The 27,600-nt window shown below is 43.5% G+C and overlaps 1 protein-coding gene across 2 annotated transcripts; it reads right to left on the bottom strand.

Annotated features, from left to right (window-relative positions):
• Nucleotides 1–476: 476 nt before the first annotated feature.
• On the bottom strand, nt 477–26,731 carry LOC122988416 (insulin-like growth factor-binding protein 3). 2 transcript variants are annotated; one of them, XM_044360693.1, is made up of 4 exons: nt 25,983–26,713; nt 23,010–23,260; nt 16,579–16,698; nt 477–3,262 (listed from the first exon to the last, which is right to left on the bottom strand). In XM_044360693.1, the coding sequence occupies exons 1-4, from the start codon at nt 26,347–26,349 to the stop codon at nt 3,137–3,139; spliced, it is 864 nt and encodes a 287-aa protein (XP_044216628.1). In that variant the 5' UTR covers nt 26,350–26,713; the 3' UTR covers nt 477–3,136. The 2 variants fall into 2 exon arrangements, with proteins under 2 accessions (XP_044216628.1, XP_044216627.1); XM_044360692.1 differs by lacking the exon at nt 477–3,262 and adding an exon at nt 10,090–13,200 and having other exon boundaries at nt 25,983–26,731.
• Nucleotides 26,732–27,600: the final 869 nt, after the last annotated feature.

Raw genomic sequence — 27,600 nt, 5'->3', positions numbered from 1 at the left:
TACAAATATTAGGGAGGGAATAGCTTAAACATATTTTTATGTATGTTCCTCCCCTTACATCAAGTCTTTGAATAGATGGGTTATAGCACCAACAGGCTGGTTGTAAGTTGCTGCTGTCTATTAAAGGAAGTGTACAGCCGATTTCATGCTACCAGGCTACTGGGCAAGCATTCTTTGTCGGCACTCTCTCCACTTTTCAAGTCTTTACACAGGATGTGGGAGAGCATCGGGCAGGAAGCTCCTCAGGGAGGACCACGCCTCCTCCCTCAGACCCCCTACCACTTGTGTGAATGCATATTTGGTGCTGTGTCCACCTTGTGGAGATTTGTTGGCATACGATCATACAAGCATTTTTCAAAGAAACAAAAACAACAACAACAAAAAAGAAAATAGTTGCATTGAATGGAAAATTTCTGAGGGGTGTTCGCTAAGTTCACTGTCAGAAGTCCTGGTGTAGCTTCGTTTTTTTTTTTTCTTTTCTTTCTTTTTTTTTTTTTCCTCCCTGGGTTTATTATTGTTTTCTTACAGTATCACACTGTTTCATCTAACATTACCTCTAAGGAAAGGTATGCAGATGCAGATAGGTCCAATTGTCTTTAACTGCATGCATTGACGAGTAGCGGCGCAGCTAAAGTGCTTTAAGTGCTTGTGCTTGGGCTTGAAGCATAGGGGCAGCTGGCACCTGCGGCAGGGCGAGCCGGTCACGGGCTCGCTCATTTCAAACAAGCCTACACCAGGTTGCACCACTGACAGGAAGAGGACCGGAGGTGGTCAGGGTGCTGGATTGGGGGGGGTGAACAAACAGCTCGGATTAGTGGGTTGGACATGGGGACAGGATTAGGCACAGAGACAAGGACAAAAGTTTTGGACAGGAGGGTAAAGACATAAGGGATTGGAGGACCTCAGCACCAGAGCTGCAGGACGGACAAGGGACAAGGATGGACACAGAAAAAAAGGGACGTGGATGTCGACAGAAATAGTGGGTGGTGGGAAAGAGGCAGAGGACAGGCTATTCTAACCAAACTGATCCCTAAGACTGCAGGGTGACCTGTGAACACCTTAAAGAAATACACCACGGAAAGTTTGTCATTTGGGTAGCAAATACTGTCGGCTTTAAAGGCGGCTCAGAAAAGTTTGTAGCTTGTTCCTTCGTGGATGACGACAGCTGAAGTTAGCTTGGATTCACAAAAACATCCATAGAAACGTCTCAAACCACTCCTGCAAAATAATGTACTTCTCCAATGTGCATTCATTTGATTTGCATGTTCCAGACATCCATATTGTCACCAAAATATGTCTAAATATGCTGTTTCCATTAGTTGCTAGCTTAAACGGCCAACAAGCGACAACAATACTTGTTTATTTAGCCATATTTTGGTAGCTTGATAATAGGACTTAATTGCTATTTTATGTTCACTTCATTATTGAAACTGATGTGTTCATGTTAGCTGATTTCTCTTTGGGAGAGGAGGTTATTTTGCACAAACCAACTAATATTCATTCCATGAACGTCATTTTCATTTTGTCGACATAGAGGCTGTGGCAGTGGTTGCTCTGAGCAGTTTTTCACATTCATGAAGAAATGTGTTAATTCCAACTCTGCAAGTTGGAAAAAAGTCCATGAACTCCAATGTCTCCAATCTTGTTCTTCTCTCTGCCTTCAGCTGTTTAATAAAGTCTTAAAAATGCCCCAAAACATACACATTTTAAAAAAAGAGTTCTGAAAGTCAACTTACAACAAAACTGTAGAGCTGCACTTTTTTTACACAAATTTTTCTGCAGCTAGTTTTCATTTAGGAAGATGACCAGAAAAACAGCCATCAATGAAAACAACACCAAACCCATGTGGACATCAATTCAGAGGTCTGGCTAATATTTATATTATGGGCTTAACCACTTCTCCGCTGCTGATTTGTTCCTTGACACTATTCCAGACACTCCTAATTTCTCCAGAACATGGCTAAAAACACGCCTTCCATGTCAAACTATCACCACCTCATAGCTCAGAAGCTCTGATATCAGCAGCAAACAATAAATTATCCTGCAGGAGTGGTTTCTCTTCAAATCTCTTGTAGCTGTTGTGAATCCAAGTTGCGGTCCTCCTTGAAAGAGCAAGCTACAAACTTTTAGAGTATTTGATACTCAAAAGATAGATTTTCAGTGATGTACTCCCTTAACTGAGGACTATGGAGGGTGAAGGGGAGGGGAGGTGTGGAAAGGTCTGTTTTAAGGCACTGTAACTGCACGGTTTTGCCTCCAGTCCTTTCCTCCTGCAGACTGATTGCAGGGTGAAAGAAAGAAGAAAGAAGGCCCTTGACGGCCAACGTGCTGGATAAGAAGTCCAAGCCCTGCCGTCCCATAATCCTTCACTTCAAAATGGACCCTGAGCCAGAGAGCTTTTTTTTTTTTTTTTTTTTTTTTTTTTCTGCATTGTTTAATGGAGCAGGGCCTGGGGATGGGTGTTCTAAGCTTAGTGACATACAGTATTTACACAAATAAACACTTTTGGGAAAGCACACTCACACATCATCTCGCACAGACATGCAGCTGTGCACATGTACGTTATGCAGGACACACACACACACACATACAGACACACACACACACAGAGACTCATGATTACACACTCACACACAGACACACATAGAAACAAAGGGTGGTGCGGTTTTTGGGGTCACAGTCACAAACAAGTCCTCTTTAAAGTGAGTGGAAAAGTCCCTCCTTCCTCTCTCTAACAGAATAGTGCAGATGATAGGATTCTCTCTTTCTTCCCCTTCTGTCTCAGCTTTCAGCTTAATTGTTTTTTGTTTGTTTTTTTTCGTTTTTTTTTTTGTTTGTTTTTTTTTTAAAGAAAGGATAGAGGTTCCCTAAGCACAGGACAGATAGCTGTGATGGACAGGAGGCTCGGCCGGTGCTCCACCTCTTCCCTCTCCCCTCCCCGTGTTCTCTCCCAAAGTCCCTCCCTCTCCCAAAGAAATGGGACCTGAAATCAAAGGTCCAGAGCTCCTTCAAATGTTTACATAAAACTACATGCAAGAGCAAAGGCTCTCTTTCTCTCTCTCTCTCTCTCCCCCCCCCCCTTTATTCTTTATTCTCGGTCTTCCTCTCTCCGTCCACTTGTCGTCCCTCCATCCTCTCATTTGCTCTCCAGGCTGTAGCACTGCGTCTCACCTCGCTCCCTGCCATCGTAGCCGGGCAAAGGCTGCCCGTATTTGTCCACGCACCAGCAGTATCCCCGCCTCCTGCCTTTGGATGGACGGCACTGCAAAAAGACATGTGGAGAGAAAAGAAAAAAAAAATTTTTGTGGTGCAAAGCTGCTTGTTTGCTTTCACTGGACACATTTGAAGACGAACGTGCGCAGACCTTAACGAGAAGGATTGCACAGATACGTGGCACCAGCAGAGCACGGACAAAACCCGACTAGCTCTGACTTCCATCTTTAGTGTAGAGACAGGAGGCAAACAGGAATGAGAGAGACGAGATAAAGGAAAAGACAGTGAAGTAGTGGAGGACTTATCACTTCGAGACACATAGTGAAAACAGATTAGCGTTTCCAAGGTGAGGCATTACCCTGACACAGCTTTATCAACACCAGCTTCACTGTGCATGTGTGTATTATAATAACACTCTCTTTGTTGGCTTTCAGATTTTGGATGCTTGTCAGGAGGCCAAGTCATGCCTCAGCAGAACTCTAATAAGAGAAACATCTCATCGATCATGGAGAGGAATGCCCTGCTGCCTGGAACTGTCTCAGAGTTTTTATGTGCAGAAACTATCAGAGATAAACACACAGATGATGCAGCTGCTCACCTCGTGAAAGACAATAATACATGTATCAAGATCCAACACGTTCTCACTCCCAACTCGTCACATACCAAAGCTTGGACTCCTTGGTTTTCACTTTTTAATACACCTTTAGCATAATTTTTCAACATGCAGTATCATGGCAGTCACTGTTAAAAAATAATTACGTTTTATGGTGTGACAACGCTGTGGTTGAGGTCTGGTTAGGTTTAGGCACAAGAACCATTTGGTTAGGGTTAGGGAAAGATCATGGTTTGGGTTAAAAACTGTCCCAACCTGCGGTTAAAAAGTGCAGTTGGAAACGGGAAGTGAATGGCGGTCTCCTGCAGCAAAGTCCTGTTTTTGCCATCTATTTATCTAGACATCCACCCAAGCCGCCACCTCCAAATATGGAAATTTGTCACCTTATATAGACGTTATCGGTCTCATGGCATCTATTTCAGACGTTGTGGGAGTTCTATAAAAGTCTATTGGACTACGCTGCACGTTGAAAAATTACGCTGAAGGGGTACCCAGTGTATTCAAAAGTGACGCCGAGGGGTATGTGACGAGTTGGGAGTGAAAACGGGGGCTGCAAAAATCAGAACGGGAGAGCCTCGCTCCGGCATCCACGTGCAACGAGCATGAACAACATGCAAAACTGCTATGGAGTTTGTCCCATCTAGGTTTATTTATGTGCTCCTGACCAGTGGGTGTAAACGATGAAAATGCAGATTATTTTTGATGGAGAGGGGCAGGGAATGAGGAACGCACTGAGTGAGTGAGAGTGAAGGAGTGTGAAGGTAAACATGGAGTTGCTAAAATATTTGCCAAGGCCAGTTGGAGGGTTGCAGGGAAACCAGCGCTGCTATTCTGGGAAACTGGCAGACACTCAAAATCATCTGGAGCTGATTATGGCCCGCGAGTGCACGAAGGGCGCGTGCACGTGTGCACATAAACACACATCGGCAAACATGTAGGCGCACACAAACAAGAGACGTATGTACTGCGAGTATACATACCCCCCCACCTGCTTACACACATGTGCGCTCACACACATGTATGCAGTAATATCAGATGTCCCACAGGGGGCCGGGCTTTGTGGAGTGGCAACTTTATGAGCTCCATTTGGGGTGCGCATGAAACGACACAATCAGGCGGGCCAGGCTAAAACTCTGGCTCAGAATAATCCTCCTACCCATCATCTCCCCGCAGGAAGAGTGGTGACAGACCAGTGAGGTGACCAGTGAGGGCCGAGACACACCTGTCTGTCTCTCTGCCTGTCTGTCAGTATACACTGTAAATACAGCCCATTAGTATATTTAAATATATATTTGGCTCTGTACTCCGGCGCACTGGATTATTTTACCAATCACTTTAAGGTCAAAGTGTTTACTCTCATCATTAAAGGACCAACGTGGTTTTGCATGTTTTAGCCCATTTACTACGAACCACTTCCACTGTTCTTCAATTAATTCTGGGTTCAGCCTAACAAAGACTTGTCTGTAGTGTTAGGCTAGTCTTAAAGTGGCTTTAATTGATGTTTTTTTTTATAATGACAGTGTGTAATGTGAGAGGTGTCACTCGTAGTGATGAACCTACAGAGAATTATCAGCGACCCTTCAGCTCCTCTCGGCTTTACAGAGTTTTATAGCAACTTTCAGCTCATTGTTTATCCGTCCGGCTGCAACTTTACTGTTTTGGTTCACTCTCAGCGCTCTCATAGCCTCGTTTTTTGGCCACAGCAGGCAGCTGTTTTCAGAGAAAAAGCTCTTAAAAACCCACTGTACGCTACCTGCTCAGTCCCAAACGGTAAACAGACACAGTTAGCTGTAGACTAGCTGGTGAACATAGTGGAGCATTTAGCAGCTAAAGAGCCAGATTTTTCCCTCAGGAGTTGATTGAGAGCAAAAACAGAGCTAAAAGAGAGTGAATATTGGACTGACATTCACCAGCCGGACAGAAACACGACTCCGAATGAATGATAACATTGTTCCGTAACCGCTGGATGTGGACATAAGCGACGGTTTGCTAACAAGTTCGACGTGTCAACTTAAAAGTCGATGACAAAAACAAAAAAAAGCAAAGTGAAGAAGAGAAGAGACATTGTTTGTACCAATGCAAAAACTCAAACTCATCGTTTCTACCCAGGCTGTGTAGTGAAAGCAGCACAACAGCGGAGCAGATTGAGTCTTTCATCAGTGTCTACACAGGATGTGTTCAGCCACAGTACTGCTGTGTAGGTCGCAAATACATAATCACTGTAGTTACTTGCATAAAAAGGCCTAAAAAGACTCTTCAGTCTGCAGTTACGTGTGTAAAGCGCAATTGAAATGCAGCCTAGATGAATACAGCTGTAGTGATTAAAATAAAGCCTTAAACACTGTCATTTGATACTCAACCCGATGTGCTACAGAGACAAAATTAGTAGTCAAGGTCTAGCAACAGGGATATGCCAAGCCAGGGAGCTAATGTGGTAAAACTGCTGCTTTTCTGGAGAGTTGACGCGCATTGACACTGGCAAAAAAGGACAGTGGTCTAATCTGACGATTGACCTGAGATGCTACCAGTGTGTGGGCTTGCATGGATCACAACAACCTGCTGCTGGTGGTGTGTGTTGCCCTTCAGAGAAGGTAGTCTGGGGTTGTTAGTTGGGTACACAAAGTGTGTGACTTCAACACCAGAAACCCCACGTTGCATTTTTTTTTTTTTTTCCAGCAATCAACATTGGTTTCTTTTTACTATGATCACAACCTTTCTCTAACCTCACGCAAGTAGTTTTAGTTGCCTAGACCGGACCAGACCAGACCTTCGACCTAGATACGGCTCGTTTTTGGAACAGTCATATATGGCACTAACTATTTAAAATCCATTTAAATTCCAACCCCCAGGAGTGCAGAGCCAAAACAAAACTCTCCTAATACTTACAGACTGCATTGTGGGCGGCTGTGCAGCGAGAGGCAGACAGACAGTGAGGCAGACAGACAGACAGGCTTTAGAGTGTGACCAGGTGTCTGTTTCCGGCGTAGTCAACATCCACGTGCAGCCTGAGTGCATGATCAAAGGCAGCTTTATAGAGACAGAGGCCTATTAAAATACCTCACCAACAACTACTGCAGCAGTCTGGGGGCAAGTACGCAGCCCAACACGCCCCATTCTCACACACTAACATCATCGAGGGATTCTTTTCGGTGAACTCAGTTTCCCTCCTACCTTCCTCCTCCTCCTCCTCCTCCTCCTTTTCTGTCTCACTCTGTTTTCTGTCTCTCTCTCTCCTCCCTCCATTCCCCCTCACGGTGCCATCGTCTGAGTCTGCGGCCAGCTTCTATTTTAGCCCTGACCCAGCGACGAGACTGCGGAGAGGAGCTTAACATTGTGTTCCTCTCCTCTGGTTAATGATGATAGAGTCCTGTATGTGCCTGGTGTGCATGTGTGTGTGTGTGTGTGTGTGTGTGTGTGTGTGTGTATAAGGGAGGGTTGAAAAGCCAAAGGAGAGGCAGAAGGGAGAGGAAGAGCAAAATGTGCATGTGTGCATTCCCCTGTTGCTTGGCTACCTTTGAATTTCCGCTCAGTCTCTCTTTCATCTGTGAACTATTAGCAGTCATCTCAAGTGATCCTTTCTTTACTGCTCCAATCAACACACACACATGCACACACACACATGCACACACACACACGCACATGCACAGTAGGACAAAGGTTAAGACAGCCAGACATCCACTAGACTGGATGTCACTTTGCAGTTCCCTAATTAAGACTTAAGGACTAGTAGAAGTAGCATTAAAATAAAAGCCGTCACTTTTTTTCAGTCTTTGCACTGAGTTTGTGCTTTTTGTTATAATTACATGAGCACTGATTTCCTTTAGAGACGATGCAATCAAGTCTGTCTGTTCATTTTCTCATAATCTCTACATTGATAGTGTAAATAACGTCTTACCGTCATCCTGTGAAAACTTAGTTAATGATTTTAACCATTAAATGAAGACAGTGCTTGATGCAGTCACACCTTTTAAATGTAAGGACTTTGCTGGTTACTTCAGGGATAAGATAATCAACATCAGCAGAACACGCACACTGCACTTTTACCTATATCTCTCTTTGTACAGGGTGATGTCAAGTTAGAACGTTTTGACCCGGTTGATGCTGAATCTCTCAGGAAAATAGTAACAGAATTGAAGCCCTTCACGTTTTCCCTTGACCCAAATTCCTACCTCCCTTTTTAAAACTATTTTTAATTCTGTATCTGAAGACATCCTTGCCATAATAAATCACTCTCTGCAGCTATGTGTGTGTCTTCCTCACTGATTTTAAAACTGCTTTAGTAAAACCTCTTTAACAGAAAGGAAACCTGGATATTTTAACACCCATACATTTTAGACCCATTGCAAATCTCCCATTTTTAAGAAAAATCTTAGAGAAAATAGTTTTTAATCAGCCAAGTAACCTTTTAAACTCAAACACTAAATTAGAAATGTGTCAATCAGGTTTTAGGACACATCACACAGAGCACAGAAACAGCCATGATAAAAGTAGTGAACAATATCAGGACAAATCTTGACAGCAACAAGCCTTCAGTTCTGATGCTACTTGACCTGAGTGCTGCCTTTGATACTATGAATGACCAGTTTCTTTTAGATAGATTAAGTGAGCATGTTGGTCTAACTGGAATTGTTTATAACTGGTTTACCTCATATCTTTGTGGAATTTTTTGTATCTATAGATGACCACTCTACCTGTGGGGTACCACAAGGATCAATTTTAGGACCGTTACTTTTTAATGCTGCCCCTAGGCAGTGTCATTAGGAGGCACGACATCTCTTTACACAGCTATGCTGATGACACTCAACTCTATGTTGCTGTGTCTCCTGATGACACCGGGCCGATGGACTCACTTTTGATTGCATATTAGATATCAAGTCCTAGATGTCACAGAATTTTTTACAGCTCAACCTAGATAAAACAGAAGTACTGATCACCGGTTCTGATATCTGTGTTAAACATAGTAACAGTTCCAAAACTTGAGGTGAAGGTATGTAAAAATGCTTCCTGTAAGTCAAAAGCCAGGGCTTCAACCTGCTCTGAACACTTCATTTGCAAAGTCTACTTCCACCTTGTGACGACATCAAATTGTTCATGCGTGCCCACAAACTGTAGCGTTCCATAGCATTCTTTAAGGTTGATCCAGGGGTTGTTCGTGTTGTCCACTTGCATATTTCAGATCTGATTTTGGCTCTTTATTTGACATTTTGAGTAAAGAATGAGAAAAAGTGGTGAAATACTACTACTACTGTTTGTTTACATAATCTCCGGAAGCTGGCCAAGCAGAGCGGACTCATCAGGAGGCGGGCCTTAAAGAGACAGGAGCTAAAACGGCCTGTTTCAGACAGAGGCTGAACTGAGGGGCTGCATAAAGGACCAGTATAAGTTAAATAAAGAGTCATTTTAAAACTGCAAATCATGAAAAGATATTCCAGTAGAGCCCCAGAATAAAACTATAGACCTGGAGATGTGCACGATAAGTCCATTAGCCATATTTTGGTGACAATTTGAATGTTTGGAACTAAAGCTCAACTAATACTGGATTTTTGAGGCGGATTCTGATTTTAATATTTCAGAATTTTAAAAATTAGTGGCTTTTGGGAATTGGGAAAACCTCCTCAGACATTTAGATACTTTTTGTGCGATGAAATTAATTGTATCCATCTGAAGTGCAAGCTGACTTCAGCTGCTCTCCTCAAACTTTTTTGAGCACTTTTAAGTCTAATGAGGTAAGCAGCTTATACTCAAAACATACATTTTTTTTTTAAGAGGATTTCCTTTAAGGTGCTCACTGATCCCAGCATCCTGAACCACAAAGTTCAAACCCAGGTTCGGTGCAGACCTTGTGGCCTATAGTCTGAACCTTACAGCCCCCAGCACAGTGGTCCACATGGCTGTCACTAAAAAAGCACATTTCATCCACTTGTAGGGATCACGCACCATTTTTGTGGGGCATTTAGATTAAATTTGGCTATCAGAAATAATAATCAGAAATAATTATATCAGGCAATAGGATTCAACTGACATTGACTCCACCTCGGGGCACCACCCTTAAAAAGGGAAAGGGTAGCTAATTCACTGATCTGATTCAGTCTCATTAAATATGCTAAACTTTCAATTTGGAACCCAACTGACTAACAACCAAAATTACCATATCGATAGCTAGTAAATGTTGAAGGACTGTGGAGTTCTACAGCAAAGAGTTTAGCAATATTTACTCTCGTGCAACATTAAACAGACCAGCAGGTATATTCAAAAGCATTTATTTCAAAAGAAAACAAAAAGTGAGTAAAAACAGATAATATCTAGTCTAACTAATGAGGCTATATACACAGGTGTGTATGTGTGTGTGTGTGAATTGCACTTGGACTCGAAATGGGACTGCATGGCGTGTAAACAAAGAGAAACTACAAAACAATATGGCTGACAAAGGAAAAACTACAAACGAGATGGCACAATCAAAGATGGCCACTGGAGCTGCATGGTGTGTGTGAGACAGAGGAAGAAAAAGGTGGAACTCAGACCTGAGTGAGATGACGGTGCTCGGTTGGAACAGAAAACAGTTAGTTTGCATGCAAGTCTAACCTGATTGAAACTAACTACAATGAGGGGGAACTACTTCAGAAACTGTGAACAGACATTACAACATTAGGGCTCAATGAATAACATTAAACCAAATCAATACATGTACAATACATTGACGAAATTAAGCAGTTCTGTGATTAGCTGTGCTATGCTATGCTCTATGCTATGTCCAGTTTACCAGTCTTTGAACGGAGAGAGGTGCTTTGGCTTGCTGCTTTGTTGAGCTGGCGATGTTGTCGGTTGTGGGTGAGCCAGGCTGGGGAGGGTTGTGGTTTCGGTGCTGAATGATGCAGAAACTGGTCGCTCCTTTGTTGAGTCCAGCGGACTGCAGGCTTACGCAGCTCTCTGGCTGTGTACAGGCTGGTCTTGCTGCTGGTTTCTGTGTTGCAGATATCAGATGTGCTTGCTGCGCGGCTTCTGAGTCTTAGCCGCTGGCACTAAATAACTTGAATCAGGTAGGCCCTCGTGTCTTCCTCGCATTAAGAATCGAGTTCTGTGTGTGTCTGCTTTGAGCAGGCCACACGTGAGAGCAGAAAGCTGAGCTGCGTCCTCAGCTGCGGTGAGGAGAAGAGAGTTGTCGCTGCCCCTCCAGCAGCAGTAAGGAGAAAGAGAAAGTAACAAAGGCCAGCTGACCCTTTTATTGACCTGGTGATGTCATGGAGGGTCATAGGTCACACTGACCAATGGTGATTGGAGGAGGGTCCATAAGCGTCAGGTTACAGTTACAGGAAGTGACTGGAGAAGAGGTGTAATTTTTTACATTTCAAAATAAAGTTGAGTTCGTCACACAATGAACATATTCATCTGTGGAGCCCTACACACCTTCACATTCATAATGCTACCTTTATGGGGTGTGTATGCGTGTGTGTTGTGCGTATGAATGCGTGCTCTTGTGATGCCGGTCTTTATAGCTAATAGCAGCGCCGCTGGGCTTCATGGACATTAAAAAGAGCCCGGTCTGACCGCAGGATAAACACAAGCTCATAAAATGCAATGTGTGTGTGTGTGTGTATAGGGGCGCACGTATATGTATTTGTGTAAAAGAGGGTGCATCTGTGTGTGTGTTTGCAAGTTCATTGGGAGTAGCTGGCCTGCACATTGCTGCAGGATATTGCTTTTTCTAAAAAAAAAAAAAAAGTTTAATGAGGGTCCCAGTGAATTCAACTTCACTTCAAAATAATTTGTGTTTGTTTTAGAAGAATGGAGCCACACAAACGTTAAAATAGGAGCCTTAATAATAATTGACAAAGTTTGCAACCTACAAGCAACAGATAGTGGTGCAGGGCTGGACTGGACGCGGTGTGATCGATAATAATGAGTGGATGAAAAAAAAAGAGAAGTCCTCTATTGACAGAACAATAAAAAATCAAATCTTTTAGAGGCTGAAAGTTCTTTGTTAAAACATTTAGTAGTTGTCGTGGAGCTTTCAGTTGTATCACACGATCTTCCTCTGCAGATAGAGTTTGCTCAGTTGTCATGCGGATGTTTAAATTTCCATTTTTCTGAGTCCTTTAAGAGCTTCTCATTCATGTTTGCTTGAAAGTTGAGATTGAAAGTGAACTCCATCTGAAATAAATCATGTGATATGATTCAAAGTTCCCTGTGCAGAGATTTTTTTTTTTGTCAACTGCTGTTTCCATCAAGACTGAACTTTGAACCACAACTTTTAACGTGGACATGAAGTTCTTAAAATACACAGAAAAATGTGAATTTGAACATCAACAATTCCGTGACAACTGATCAGAGGAAAGTCCATGCGGTGAGGAAGACTGTGTGACATGATCAAAAGCTCTAGAACAGCTACCACATTACCTCGTCCTTAGCAAATCTGATTACCAGTTAAGTAATTTATTAGCTGAAGCTTCCAAATAATGTTAGAATTTGCCTCTTTTCATGTCTTGTGATGGGACTAAACAGTTTGTGAGACAGAAATCAAAAGATTAATTAAAAAAAACCTCTGGATTTGTATTGAACCTCAATAAATCTTGAGTTCCAACTGAAATGTGTCCTTCGACTCAAGTATCAAAAACTGTCTAGTATTGAAAGTCAGCATCAAATGCTTTGGTAGATGTAGTTAAACCTCTTGTGCAGCTGCTCGTGTTAAGACATTAAACATTGATGCACTGACATGTTGCATATTTTGCAAAATTAAAAAAAGGAATTTGTAGTTTATATTCTCTTTTTTGGTATCAATAAAAGTCAGATATCGTAAAATGTCCAATTATACTCAGCCCTACATTTTATGCAACAGCCAAAAAAATGACTCCATATCCCCCAGAGCAAAGGAACAAGGGGTGAATTAGAAATCCAGGGAGGGAAACAGAACGAGCGAGAGAGACAGAGTGAAAATAGCTGTCTGGGTCCCCGAAGGTTGGCCAGTTATTATAAAGCCATTGTGGTTGGTGTGTACGTTTCCACAGATCCTTCTGAGTCACGCTCAATAAGTCAGCCCTTATGGGCCTGGCACTGGCAGAACCCAGTGGAGGGAGAGAGGGAGGGATAAGGGTATGCAGGCACCTGGCTCGCATCCTTAACCCACTGCCTCTTCCTCCTCCTCTTCCTCTCAATACACACTCTAAACTCTGAAAGAGTACACAGAGAGAGAGAGAGAGAGAGAGACGCAGACACTGTCGTCCCATTCACAACCCTCTGCGGGGTGATTCCTGGCCAAACAAGGAAGGAAAAGCCAGGTGGGCGGAAGGGCAGGATGGACAGAACGATGGAGCGGGCAGGCTGAACAAAAGACGAGTGGATGACTGTATGCAGGACACAATGGGGGTAATGATGAGTGGCTGAAATGAATACGAGGGAGGGAGTGAGAGGAAGAGAGAAAGTGAGAGACGTTGAGGGGTGTAATGAGTGGGTCAGTGTTGGGCATGCATGGCCTCAGCTGGGATACTGAGCCAATTCATATAACTGTTGCTAAAAATAGGTCTCTCTGCAGCCAAGGTAGGGCTAACACCACTCAGACTGCTCCTGGGCCACTCACGTTACCAGCAACATATACACAGAAATACACACACACACACACACACACATGCTTGTGACTACATTTGACCCTTCAAGTCACAATTCACCCCTATACTTTTAGTATCAAAAATTCACTTCCATCACCAACATCAAAGTTTAATGTTTAAATTAAACTTTTAATACTTAAAATAAAAAAAAATTAAGCAATTTCTCCAACCAACTCTCTGATATTCATCTGTACAGCTAATCACATTGACATTGATGCAACATCAAATTCAGTCCTACTCAATGATTTGCAGCATTGCCTGCAAAGGACTTACACAACCAGGGACACTGATTGGATAACTGCATCAGTATAAACAGTATGGCAACATATCTAATTGTTTGCAAAGCTCCTCATCATATCTAAACTTCAACTCAACTTGTGCAGGTTGCAGCTTAACGACCGACCAAAGCAAATGTAGCTGCATGGGATAAATGTAAATAGCTACAAACAGAAGTGGTGATTTAGCCATGTTTTGGTATATATTAAGCATAAAAGTGAGTGTTTGCAACGAAATAAGCTTACAGACAAGCAGATGGTGGGGAGCCAAATTATGTTGCAGGAGGGGTTTCAAAAGTTTCTACGAACATTTTTATATAGTTTCTCTGCTGTAAAATCCTGTCACCGTTGGAATCTGTTGTACTGTAACTGACATTAAATCTGAAACTGACCACCCTGTTGTCCCTTTTCAACTGCACAAACTTTTCAAGGAGCCCAGAAAGCTTTTTAGTGCTCCTGCCCCCCAAAAAGTCCTTGTTCTGCAAGTAGAATTTCATAATGTAGTAAGAACCGGCCGGCACTAGTATCACTATTCAGACGAGGGATGCATGCTGTGGACGTTTAAACTACAGTTATGTAGCTGAATTCCTGATTATAGTCTAAGAATGAGCAAATAATTTAGCGAGCAGGAGAAGCTAATTGTGTAAATGTACGTAGAATAATCAGAAAAGCATTCAGCAGATCATCAGCACTTTGGTAACATCTTAGACATCTTGCTTTTCTGGCATTTCCAACCTCCCTTTTCTGTCTCCTTAATCAGAACATCAGAACTTTGCATCAGAGAGTTAAGACTACAAAGAACAACCTGATGAATGCAAAGTTTACATCTCAAACAAACCTGTTACATTTAATCCATTAACGTAACTTTGAGTCTCCTTTTCACTTCTGCATGTCTAACATGATCTGAACTCTGGGTTGTAAATTCATTGTGTGTGAAAATTGCATCTCAAAAAATTCCTTTCCTTTAGTCAAAAAAACCCCACAAAGAACAGACAAAGTGGACTTACAGGTCCTGGTTTAGGTCCTGTTGCTCCTTCATTCCTGGAACTACTTGGTGGAACAGGCGTGTTAGTTCCTCGTTTAATTCCTGGTACTATTTAGTGTAAAACGCTTATATGAAAGTTGAAACTAGCAGCTTTTATGAGCCACCTTTCAACAGTGAGCTGAGTATTTTGTTATTCACCTGTTAAACGACACTGTCCCACCCATAGGACGCTTTAGCCTCGGTGGTGGTATTTTCAGGATTAATTATATTCATTCAGACTTTTTTGGTTGTAAAATTCGAACAGTTACCTTTCAAATGAAACTAGAGTTATGACTGTTATCAAAAGGGTTGAAGAACAGTAGCTTTTTTTTTTACTTTGGGTACATTATTTTCAGGCTTGTGCACAAACTGGGGTGTGGTAAGAAGTTAAAAGATTTTGGGTGGAGTATCACTTCAAGATATCAAGACAGCTTGCGTATCATGTGTATGGTTATGCCCTTTTTTCCCCCTGCTCTGTCCTTCACCCCTACCACCTACCCCTAAACCCTCCCTCCTTCCCTCCCTCCCTCCCTCCCATCTCCTCCCCCCCCCCGCTCCCTTCTTTTCACAGTATTGTCAACCTAGACGGTTCACACGGTCTCCTCTTCGCTGTGTTTCCGGTCATAAATCTCTGCAACACACCGTGAAGGCACATCCCCTCGGATGGATTTAACACAACACCCTGCACCCCACTGGCCCTCTGAGAAAAGGGCGACAAGGGCTGGCACACTGCTGCACACACACACACATTTACACACACACACTTAGACCAGGACTGACACTTTCCTGGAAGATATTTTGTTGATGAAATCCAAGAAAAGAACAAGAAAGAGTCTAATTTTAATAAAAGTAACAATGAAACCGCACTTTGGAGACTTTGAGGAAAGAGTAAGGTAAGAATCTGAGAGGATGATTTTATTCTGTGTGTGTGTGTGTGTGTGTGTACGTGTGTGTCTGTTATGGCTCAAGTTGGTCTCTGACTCATGGTGCTTGTGGGGCTTTTTTTGGTGACTCATGTGTTTCTCAGAACGGGCTCTCGCTCCGCGGAATCCCTCTGATAAGACTCCCAACCTCAGTAAATGGAATGGTGGCATTTATTTGACATGCTGTGCGTCTCAGCAATGCCCCACAAGTCCTTCCCTCTATCCGCCACCTTCCCTGTCTCGCCAACCCACACCCCCCTCCCCCCTCCATGCCCCTCCTCTCCTCAGATCAGCACGTCACCCAAGGAACCACTGTATGCAAACGAATTTTAGCCTCCTTGTTTTTTTCCCCCCTCGTCTTACAAATGAGCAGGCTATGGGTGGCCCAAGTCTGTACCACGGACAAGAAAAACTAAACCAGTGACAGCCTGTTTGTTTTTTTTACCTCACCAACAGCACCCCACACCTACACCCTCACCAAAACTACCGCCATCAAACAAGCGCCATACATACACTCCCCTGCCGCCACATCTACCGTGCCACACACACTCCCAGACCACATTCTTACATCCCTACCCCCCACACTCTCCCACACCACACACCCACAAACACACCTGACCGACTTCATTTCCTGTGAAGCATGAGTCAGACGGCTGCAGTGCATTTACCGGGGTAATACATGGTCATTAGCCATTCTGATAATATAGTGTTGATGTGGCTGTCAAGACAACCTGAGCTGCAAAAAAAAGGGGGATTGTGCATGTGTGGTTGGGTGGGATGAGTCGTTGAGGATTCTTTGGAAGTGTTCAGACATGTGGTGGGTCTTGCTGCATGTCCGCAGGTGTGTGTGTGTGTGTGTGTGTGTGTGTGTGTGTGTGTGTAAAACAGATAGAGAAAAGAGAAAGATGAAACAGCAGGGAGAGCTATTCACCTGTTTTTTCTTGTAGAAGCCCTTTCTGTCACAGTTGGGTATGCGGAAGCCTCTCGGGTTGAGCACGTTGCTGATTTTAAGACTGTTCAGGATGCTCTCCATCTCCCGCCGGCACGGTCCCTAGCAACACAGCAAACACACCCCAACCACACCAATATTACACACTCAACCTTACACAATCACAGAACATGAAGAACATCAGGCATGTTCATGCAATGTTAGAAGTTTATGGTTCAACAGTCTATAACTGTTAATCTCTTGCACCCTGGATGTCCCATTAACATCCTCATTAGGAAGTTTTTTCAATATTTGCAAAACAAATCCTTCAAGTGATATGATGCTTAAAGTGAAAGAAATACTCAGAATGAGGTTGGCCATAATTTCTATGGCTGCAACATCACATCACAATGGAATCTTAAATGTCTTGTGTATCAGTTTATGGAAAAGCCCCCAAATTACCACCTGACTTATTTGGTATTTTTGGAAACTTTATGATTTTGAAGTTTTTGTAAATTTAAACAATGCTTGTCTAAACAACATTGGGTAGCAGTGATGAATTGACTCTTAGGTCCAGGTTGAAGAGATTAAAATGTCCCAAAATGAGATGAAAAAAAGTGGTACCCTCCCTTAGAAAATGTTTGACAGCTTGTAATCAACACTGGCGTTGTTTAAATGATAGTAGATAACCTAAAGGTACCATGTGGAGGGTTTGACCACAAATTGCACTGTTTTGATGATCAAGTCCTAGTATTGTTTGTATCTAATGCTCTGCATCACAAATGTGGAGATGACACATTTCTGCTACAGGCAGGAGAAGACCACCAGCCGATGTAAACAGTGCAGGTTTCAAAACATTTTTAAAAGGCTTTGCAAGTGTTATGAGGTTAAAAAGGTATACGACATTTGCCTACAACCTTAAACCCTTCAGTATTGTAAGAGCCAAAGTCATCATAGCATACTTCATTATCATTGATACATGATCATTGTTAACTAATTGTACATTTTTTGCTATTAGTTGCTGATGTTTAGTATACTGTGGGTGTATTACTAGGCCTTTAGTGGTAAAGTGCACCTCCTAGTGTCATAAGTCAGATGTAAAAAGCTGATTAGTCAGCAGTTAGTGAGGGAGGGAGGTTGCCTGACAGTTAGTTTGGCAGGATAGAGCTTTTTTGACCGTTAATTTGGAATATTTTGGATTACCTTTCTGTGGAACACAGTTTTTTGGATACATCTTTGGAGTATGATTTTGTTCTACAGAAGGATTTTACTTTGTAAAACGCATTTTTGCTGTGTAAAAAAGGATTATTTATGTCTGCTTGGAGAGACAAGTAAAGTCAACTATAATTCTTACTCTGTGTGGATGTGGATATGAGTAACCCTTCAATTTGAGATGGATGCACAGTAGCTTGTCAACGAGATAAAAATTGCGGCAGCGTACATGGACAAGGCATTCGAGTGGCCTCAGATAAAGCCAGAGGATGGGAAGTCAGAAGAGCAAACCATCAGGGAACGGTGCAAAAGGAGATGGACTCACAAGAAGCAGCTTTGCAACAGACATTACCTGTACAGAGGAGCCTACAGTTCAGACACCTAAAACCAAGAGTAAAAGTGCTCCTCTCATTGTTGCCTTGTCTAAACCTTGTTTGTTCTGTGAAAAGAATCACACATTGTAAATGTGTCGCTTCATCAGAGACAAACCTCACAAAGACAGAGTTGAGTTTTTGCAGAAGTCTGGGCTTTGTTTCAGCTGTCTAGTCAAAGGACATCTCAGCAAGGACTGTAAAAGAAAAATGTCATGTCAAGTTTGTCTCCAAAGACATCCAAGTCTTCTTCATTCCACAAGACCTCAGGACAGTAACACAACAGGAGATCCATCAATGATCAGACAGAACCTCAGGTTTTGTCCAGGGCTCTTGCATGAGTACACAAGGAAAACAGTACATCTACAGGAGCCAGAGGTGGTGGCTGCATCCTCGCCACAGTACCTGTTCAAGTCAAGTCAAATATCCCAAAATGATTGAGACTAAAGACTTCATGGACCCAGGAAGCTCTGAGCAAAACCCAGGAGACTCAGCAGCACAAATTTTCCCGTTCTCTATTTCTCTGTTTAGCATTGGCAAGTTAGGCAAACCCATTGTTGCGAACCCCCTTCACTTTTCCAGCAGTTGCGGACACAATAACTCTTCTTGATCTTGAGAAGCTGCAGCATTTATGAACTCACACACTGTAGTCTATACTGTATATATACTGCCAGATTGACAACTTACTGCTAACCTTTTCCTCTGCTCCACTCACATTCACCGTCTGCTGCTTGCTCTCTCATTCAACCACTCACTTGCTACGCACACACATTATGCACTGCCCTATTCCTTAAAAGGAGTTATGCTACCAAGAGTTTCCCGGGCAACGACGCAGAGGTTAACGCACATTTCGGAACAGCGCTGCACAGAGGCTCCATGGCTCCCATGAGGCAATGTATAACCGGGTCATGGTGCCAGATGAAGATACTGACCTTTTACGTTTTTTATGGTGGCCTCAGGGAGATCTAGAAGAAAGCCTTGAAGAGTACAAGATGGTTGTACATCTTTTTGGAGCCATGTCCTCACCCAGCTGTGCAACGTTTGCACTAAGGAGGACAGCAGAGGACAACCAAAGCAAGTCATCTCCAGAAACAGCAGACACACTGTATTCAAAAATTTCTATGTCGATGACTGCTTGAAGGCTGTGGCAACTGAGAAAGACGCTATCACCATGGTTAAGGCATTAACTGCATTATGTGCCACTGGAGGGTTTCATTTAACCAAGTGGGCAAGTAACAGTCATGAGCTGTTGGCTTCAATCCCAGAAGAGGAGAGGGCTAAGGAATTCAAGGATTTGGACCTAAATCGTGATGCTTTGCCCATGGAAAGGGCTCTTGGAGTCCAGTGGTGCACAGACACCAATTGTTTCATGTTCACTATCAGTGTGAAAAGTAGACCAATAACAAGACGTGGACTTCTGTCAGTGGTGAGTTCAATTTATGATCCACTTGGCTTCCTTCCCAAAGATGACTCTACAGCAGATGTGTAAAAAGAAACTTGGATGGGATGAAGATATACCAGAGGACTTTGCAAAAAAATGGAAAAACTGGCTGAAAGAACCTTTCCTACTCTCAGGTTTCTGTATGAAAATGTGTGTCAAACGACCTGTCTTTGGATTCATTGCTTCAGCAAAACTGCATCACTTTTCTGAGGCAAGTGAGCTAGGATATGTAACGGTGTCATATCTCAGGCTTGTAAATGAGGAAGTAAAATCCCATTGTGCTTTCATCATGGGGAAAAGCACGAGCTGCACCTGTGCAACAGACCACAATACCATGAATGGAACTCACTGTGGCCGTTATAGCTGTATGAATTGACAAAATGATGAGAAAAGAGATGCAACTTGATCTAGTCACAGTTTTGGGCGGACAGCACCATGGTAATGTCATACATTCCAACTGCAACACGGAGATTGCGATCATGATGGAGAGCACAAACCCGTCACAGTTGAGCTATGTCAACACCACACTCAATCCTGCAGACTATGCATCATGAAGGCTAAAAGCAGAAGACTTCTTGAAGAATGACAAGTGGATTAATGGTCCAGTGTTCTTCCAAAGTCCAGAACAAAAGTGGCTTAAAAGCCCTGATTGTAAAAACATGGAACACGATGATGCTGAGGAAGGCAATAACAGTAAATGCTTCACTGTCAACAGAGTACTGGCTGACCAACCACCCTTCAGTAATGTAGGTGTGGACTACTTTGGACCTATTGAAATAAACAGAGGACGCAGTACTGTGAAAAGATGTGTATTCTTCACTTGTCTAGTAGTCAGGGCTGTGCACATAGAAGCGGCACATTCACTGGACACAGACTCATGCATAGACAGAATACAGAGATTCATGTGTCGAAGAGGGCGAGTTACAGTAATCCATTCAGACAACGTCACTAATTTCATAGGTGCTGAGCGAGTGCTGTGTCAGTCAATTAACTGTGGAAAAAAGGGGATTCAATGGATATTCCACCCACCTAGTGGCTCTCATCATGGTGGAGTCTGGGAGAGGCAAATCCACACTGTAAAAAAGGCATTTAACTCTGTGCTGAGGCAACAAACACTTGATGATGAAGGCCTCCAAACAGTACTATGTGAGATTGAGGCCATCATTAACGCCAGACCCATCACAACTGCTTCAGATGACCCCAATCACCTCAAGCCATTAACCCCAAACAACTTGTTGTTGATGAAGAAACAACCCCACTTACCTGCAGGGCTGTTCCAAAGGGCAGATCTGTACACTGGTCAGAGATGGAGGCAGACACAGTACACTGCAGACTTGTTCTGGAAGCACTGGACAAGCAACCTCCCACTTATTCAAGAACAAAAGTGGGTGGTAAAAGTGGTTTCAAACCAAAGAAAACCTTGCAACAAACGATGTTGTCCTCATCGTAGATGAGACTGGACCCCACAATTCATGGGTCATGGGCAGAGTCTTAAAATCTATGCCAGATAAAAAGGGTCTTGTCCACAAGGTTCTAGTCAAGACAAAGACTAACACACTAGAGAGACTGACAAACTTTGCCTCCTGGATAAAAACGGACATTAATGTGAATTTCTTGAGACTATTGTAGGTTTGGCTCGTATGGTTAAATTTGTACTGAATAATTGATATGCTTGCCCCATATGCAATTATAGGTCTGGGAATGTAAGAGCCAAAGTCATCAGAACATCCTTTATTATTGTTGATACATGATAATTGTTGACTAATTGTACATGTTTTTGCTGTTAGTTGCTGATGTTTAGTATACTGTGGGTGTATTACTAGACCTTTAGTGGTAAAGTGTGCCTCCTAGTGTCATAACCGAAAAGTCAGATATAAAAAGCTGATTAGTCGGCAGTTAGTGGAGAAGGGAGTTTGCCTTACAGTTAGTTTGGCTCAATACAACTTTTTTGACCATTCATTTGGAATATTTTGGATTACCTTTCTGTGGAATACAGTTTTTTGGATACTCCTTTGGAGTATAACTTTGCTCTATGGAGGGATTTTACTTAAACGTATTCTTGCTGTGTAAAAAGGAGGATTATTCATGTCTGCTGGAAGAGACAAGTAAAGTCAACTATTCTTCTGACTGTGTGGATTTGTGAATAACCCTTCAATTAGATGAAAAAGTGGAAAGTTAAGAAATAGAAACGTGTCAAAACAACAGACACGTTAAACAGGCAACCTAATGGCTCAAACTGACATGATAAAAATTGCCACTACAAGTATGGTTCATCTTCTAGCATCTGAAACAACTTTTCTGACAGTGGAATCGGTGGGTGGCTGGGTCCAGCAGTTTTTGTTACTCTCAGAAACAGATAATAAAACCTGCCTACTTTATTGATTGATTCCATTTGTAACATTTGTAAAGACTTTGCCCTTAAGAGATGCTTGGATGACAATGACCGTAGTTTGTTCAAGGCATACTAAGACCTTAAAGATACACATTACGATTTGGTATTAAGCACATAAAGCATTGTAAAAAAAAATTGTTTGTTTACAATTAAAACTCCACTGAGCACCTCCATGTAGGTGTTTAAACTACAATAACAAGAAATGGTTAAATTCAGTTGGCAGAGGTTCATAAAGACAAAGAACCATCCCATAGTTCAGTGTGCGAACACATTATCATTAACTCTTGTCACTTCAAAAAGAATCATGTCACCAATACCCAAATTTCCTGACCAGACACACATGGGATCGCCCTACACCAGCCCAGAAACCTGTGGAAATAGGGAGGTGGCTGTGTTTTTTAAATGCCAAAACACTGATACAAAACCAGAACTTCTTCAAAGGTAAACACTATACAAAGTATACGTTAGGCCTACCTAGCAAGCTATTTAGCTCGCAATTAAACAAGCAAGTTAACTAGCTGGCTTGTAGTTTTCAGCCACTCATTGCAAGTTTTCTTCTTTTCAGCCTTCGAAATGTCAGTTTTTCGACAGGCTAATAACATCTGTTCCAAACTGTAATTTGTTCCAAGGTAAATATCGTTGAGCAGTTACAAAACACAAGGTAGCCGGAGAGCTGACTAGCTAGCAAAAAACCTAGCCAGCAAAAAGAACTAACGGTTTTCAGCCATTTGGTGACAGACTCTCTTCTTCTAACTGGTTCAAGCAAGGTTGGCAACAAAAATGACAGCATTTGTTATAGATAGCAAGTCAATTATTTGCTTTTATTATTATTTCATGTACAATATTGAACATAAATGTTACTCTTTGGTGTACGAGAGTGAGCTTAAAGCTAATGTTAATTGCAGTCATAGTGGGGTCACAGTCATCAGCTGCCTTTATGAACCTCTGCCATTTCAGCTTCCCCTTACAAATTAGCACCACTGTCACATTTCTTTCATTGCCTCTGGGTGTGACTTACATACTCAGTCTCCCTCTTGCTCTCCAGGGAGAAGTTGTGCATGTCCATATTGGCTCCTCCTGACACTGATTCCACCTTGTAGCTCTGAGTCTTCCTGTTCAGATCTTTCTGGATCAGTTTGTTGTGCAGCGGAGGCCTGGTGTCCATTGACCCCCGACTGTGCCCGCCCTTCACAGTCGCCACGCCAGGCAACACCGGCATCGTTGCGGTCACGTTGGCACAGCCCTCTTCTACCTGATTTCCAGCGTTCTCTGTGTGGGAAGAGAAATTGTCAAAAAGTGTGTCATACTGACAGAGTTGTTTTAGTTTACAGTTCTTATAAAACACGCCTCTGCACTTAATCCAGCAGAGAGAATTCTTGACTGTCTAAAAGAGGCCTGTTTAAAACTTACAAAAAAAAAAGTTAGCCCATTGCCTTGTGGGCTGTTTGGAGCCAGAGATGAAGCCAAGTAATAAACAGAAACATGATGATTTCATGTCCACAAATTTCCACAGTATGCAGACCAAGAGATAGTGTCAATAAGATGAGCTGACTGTAAACAAGACTATCTAAGGAAACTGTGAAGAAAAATGCTGTTTATATGTGTGTATGGTAGGTGGGGAATAGGGGGTTGGGGTTAAAAGAGGAGGAGGTTAGGGCAGTAAGAGGGAAAGCGGAAGATGAGGGAGCAGATATATTAATAGCCCGTGGTGCTGGCAAAGATTCCTGTCAAATCGTTAAACACAGAACGGTGCAGGGACCATCTGACCGAGAGGAAGAGAGGAGGGGGCTCCAAACACTCCTCCCTAATAGAGGAGAGGACCAAACTTCACACCACCACAAGGCCACAGTCTGAGGAGCTAAGTGAGCTCGGAGCACGTCCCCAAGAAGCAGAGGGACGATGGGAACACACATGCAGTGGCTCACACACTCCCAAACACAGTTTTAAACCGTTAACTCAAAGCAGATTTTGTGTTCGAGAGCTGCGGTGAGGGCGGTGGACGGGCATGTAGGGGTGTAGCTCGTGTGGGCAGGCAGGCTGGCAGCCCACCCTTTCTCTGTGACCACCTGATCAATTAGTGACGTGGTGGGGCTCCACAGTCTCCCAGGCTCACCAGAGCTTAGAATAACAACATGGGATGTCAACAGCAGCATTAACTGCAACAACACAGAGTCAAAAGACAGCAGACCCTCTTCAACCTGATACAGCCTCCGTATAAATGTCCATAACCAAGGACAAAAATATTGAGCCCATGTTTAAGATTCCTGCAAGCATATTTTTTAATTGTCAATATAAACTTTTATATAACCTTTCTAGGAAGTCTGGGGCGTTTAAGATAAACACATTACGCAATTTGTTTGTATAATGGCACAGGGGTAAACAGCACAAACTGCGGTGAGGAGAGCTTGTTAATGTCTGGGAGGAGAGGCTGTTCTGGAGCTGGGGACTGATGGTGGTGGAAACCACCGGGCTGCACTTACACACTCTGACCAACAGAGGCGCTTGGGATCATTTCCCACCTTTTTTTTTTTCTATCTCCAGTAGAGGAGATAGGCTACAGTAGAGAAACATGCACTGATATCTGTCTTTCTGCTGTGACTTATTGTGGGCTGTCTCACAGGCCTGAGAAGTCCAAGAAGAGGAATTATTTTGTTCCACATTGAAATAATATTCGTTTTCTTGAATCAGAGGCTGATAACAGTGACAAGGAGACAAGAACAGACAGAGACTCATATCAGCCAATGACAAAGCAAAAAAAGAGTAAAACAGTTTGGGCAAGTTGATGATGGTGGATGCATACCTATGTGCATTTGTGTGTGTATGACAATGTGACTGCTGAGTGCTTGCACACCACACATGAATGTGGCCAAACCAAATAACCAGGAAGAAGAAAACACACACACACAGAGGCTCCTGGAGGCCTGACGTCAGCAGTGCCTAAACACACAGCAGTGTGTATTCACATGGAGGTGGCATGTGTGCCATTTCACCAGTGTGAGCAGCATGACTCCATTCACACAAAACATGCATATAAGGTCTCTCAATGTCATACTAGCATGCAGTGAGGAAATGTGCAGTTTGGACTTGATTGATAATATGGCTGTGAGTGTGTGTTGGTTGCTTATAGGGAACTCAGAGAAATGATCCCCCCCCCCCCCCCCCCCCCCCCTCTGCAACACACCCGAGATGTTTTGGCCCACATCCTGGACCATGAAAGCTGCAGCACATATTTTCATGCTGTGTACAAAAATCCATGAGCTTTACTTGTAGGAAAATAAGGACATTACAGAAGACAAGGACATGGTCTGCGCTCAGCCACTGTATACTTACAGTATGTATGTGGCATTCCTTAAGTATTGGTTTGAGGGAGCCAGGTTGCGTGTATGAGTGTGTGAGGGAGAAAGAGAGAGGAAGCAGTGTTGTCCTTTTTTTTTTTTTAAACAAACAATCTGCGAATCTCAAACGACAATCTTATAATTTCTTACATTTTATTTTGCATTTTACGCATGATGGTCCAATGTCGTACGCACAAGAAAAAAGTGGAAGCCTGAGGGGGGAAAGCAACGATTAATTGCTGCGTAAACCTCCAACCCCATAGCTGGTGTTATCCACTCAAACTTTCAGGAGCCTATGGGATTAGTTTTACCCAGACGAACACATCACTGTGCAATGTCAAACCTCCCCTCTAAAACCTCACGGACAGGAATGGTGTTTTCTATTGTGGCACGCTGCATAACAGACCAGGCAATCATTTTGCGCATGTTTCAGTGTGCCTTCTATGTTAAGTAGATCAATCTGAGCATCTTTATCTCATCCGCTATCAATAAAACGCACTTAATTGGGTGTTTTCATGAGCAGGGGACTCCCCAGAACTGGTCAGCACAGAGCAACACCTCATGGGGAGAGCGCCTGTCAAAGCCACCAAATAACAAAAAAAGCAACAAGGTATCAGCAAACCATGAAAAGCGCAAATAAAAGCACCGCTGCCTACCTTGTTTTGCTTGCGTCGGTGTGAGTATGCTGTTTAGTTTTTTGGACGCGGCGCTGGAGCACACTCCCCGTCCCTCCAGCAGAGCTTGCAGGGGTCGGCTCTCCCCCGGCTGGTGCTGGCAGGTCAAGCCGGAGCCGCAGCGCGCCGTGTACACTCCACACGCCTGTCCCTCGCCGAGGGCGCACGTCATGCAGCAGCCGCAGCCGGGCTCCCTCACCCGCTCCGCGCAGTCCTTCGGCAGCGGCTTGCACTGGAGAAGTGCCCCGGCGTCGCACGGCTCGCATCGGACCACCGGCCCCACGGTGTCGGCGAGCCGGGTGAACACAGCCAGCGCGGCGGCGAGACAAAGCACACACAGACCGGGCATTCTGCCGATTAAGCTGGTCACAAAGGGACAGTATGTGAGTTGTCACGTAGGCTTAAGGGGACTCTCTGTGACACAGCGAGCCGGCTAGCCTTCTCCATCTGTATTTTCTTTTACGCGAACTTCTCGTTTTATACAGGCGGAAAAAAGAGCCAACAAGTCACACCCTCCTCCGTATGAATAATGTAAACGGAGAGCCCCGATATGAGGAACCGCTACATCCAGTCTGAGGAGAGAGCAGCTCAAACATTCAACTCTTTTAATCTGTTATAACAATTTACTGAGGTCTGTTCATCTGCTGCGCTTTCATGCTCACTCTGTTCTGGAAAAAAAAAGCAAAGGTGTTTGTGTCCATCTGGAAATCTGGCCTCTTGTCTCATGACAGGCAAGTAACATGATTCAGATGGCATGCAGCTTGAAAGTGTTGCATTTCTCCTCACTGTTCAGTAAGGTAAATACTTTTCTTGTCACAGATAAGATGCACATCTGCAGATTTCCACCAGAAGAGCTCAGAGAGTACATAAGTTGCACCAGTTGAAGCTTTCTTCTGTTGACTGTTCCCAAACCTCTGGAGGTTTCCACACCACTGGCCACATCCCCTGCTGGCATCAATGGTATGTGAGTGAATGCCATTGGTGATACCCCCCACATGCAATACTGATAAAACATTCCTCTGGGCAGGTGTGTAGGTGGCCTCCATACTAACCCACTAAAACAATAATTTCTTTGCATATAACTTCTGTGTGTGTGCGACCACATGCTCAGTGGTGGGTGCAGCCAAAGAAGTATTGCTTTACTGTTCTGGGTTGTAGAACCTGCAGCGTTCGGTTGCAGTGCGCACATGTCAGTCAGAACACCAGCCACCAGCGAGCACGTGCAGACCAGACTGCATACTTGACCCTTTTGCCCAAATAGTTTCAGAAGCAGTGCTCACCTTTCACATACCCTGAGCAGACCTGGTGATCTGGCACTTTGCATTGCCCACCCCCCCCCCCCCACCCCCCACCCCCATCTCCTATGAGCCCCATCGGCAAGCATCCAGGCCCCCTGCACCTTCCCTCTCCTGTATGCCCCCCCGACCCCACAGGATTTCAAATTATTAGAAAGAAAATGTTCAGATTCTGCAGGCTCAGCATCGCCCCCCTGTCCAGCATATCCTCCTGTTCTGCAATAACAAACGCGAGAGGGGGGTACACACTGAGAAAATAAAGCAATCAGTATCGGCCATTGTGTGATTTCCACCACAGAAGCAGA

Source organism: Thunnus albacares, chromosome 9 (assembly GCF_914725855.1).
Source record: "Thunnus albacares chromosome 9, fThuAlb1.1, whole genome shotgun sequence".
NCBI classification, from domain to species: domain Eukaryota; kingdom Metazoa; phylum Chordata; class Actinopteri; order Scombriformes; family Scombridae; genus Thunnus; species Thunnus albacares.
The sequence above is the reverse complement of the archived record's forward strand: the minus strand, read 5'-3'. Positions and strand labels throughout refer to the sequence as shown.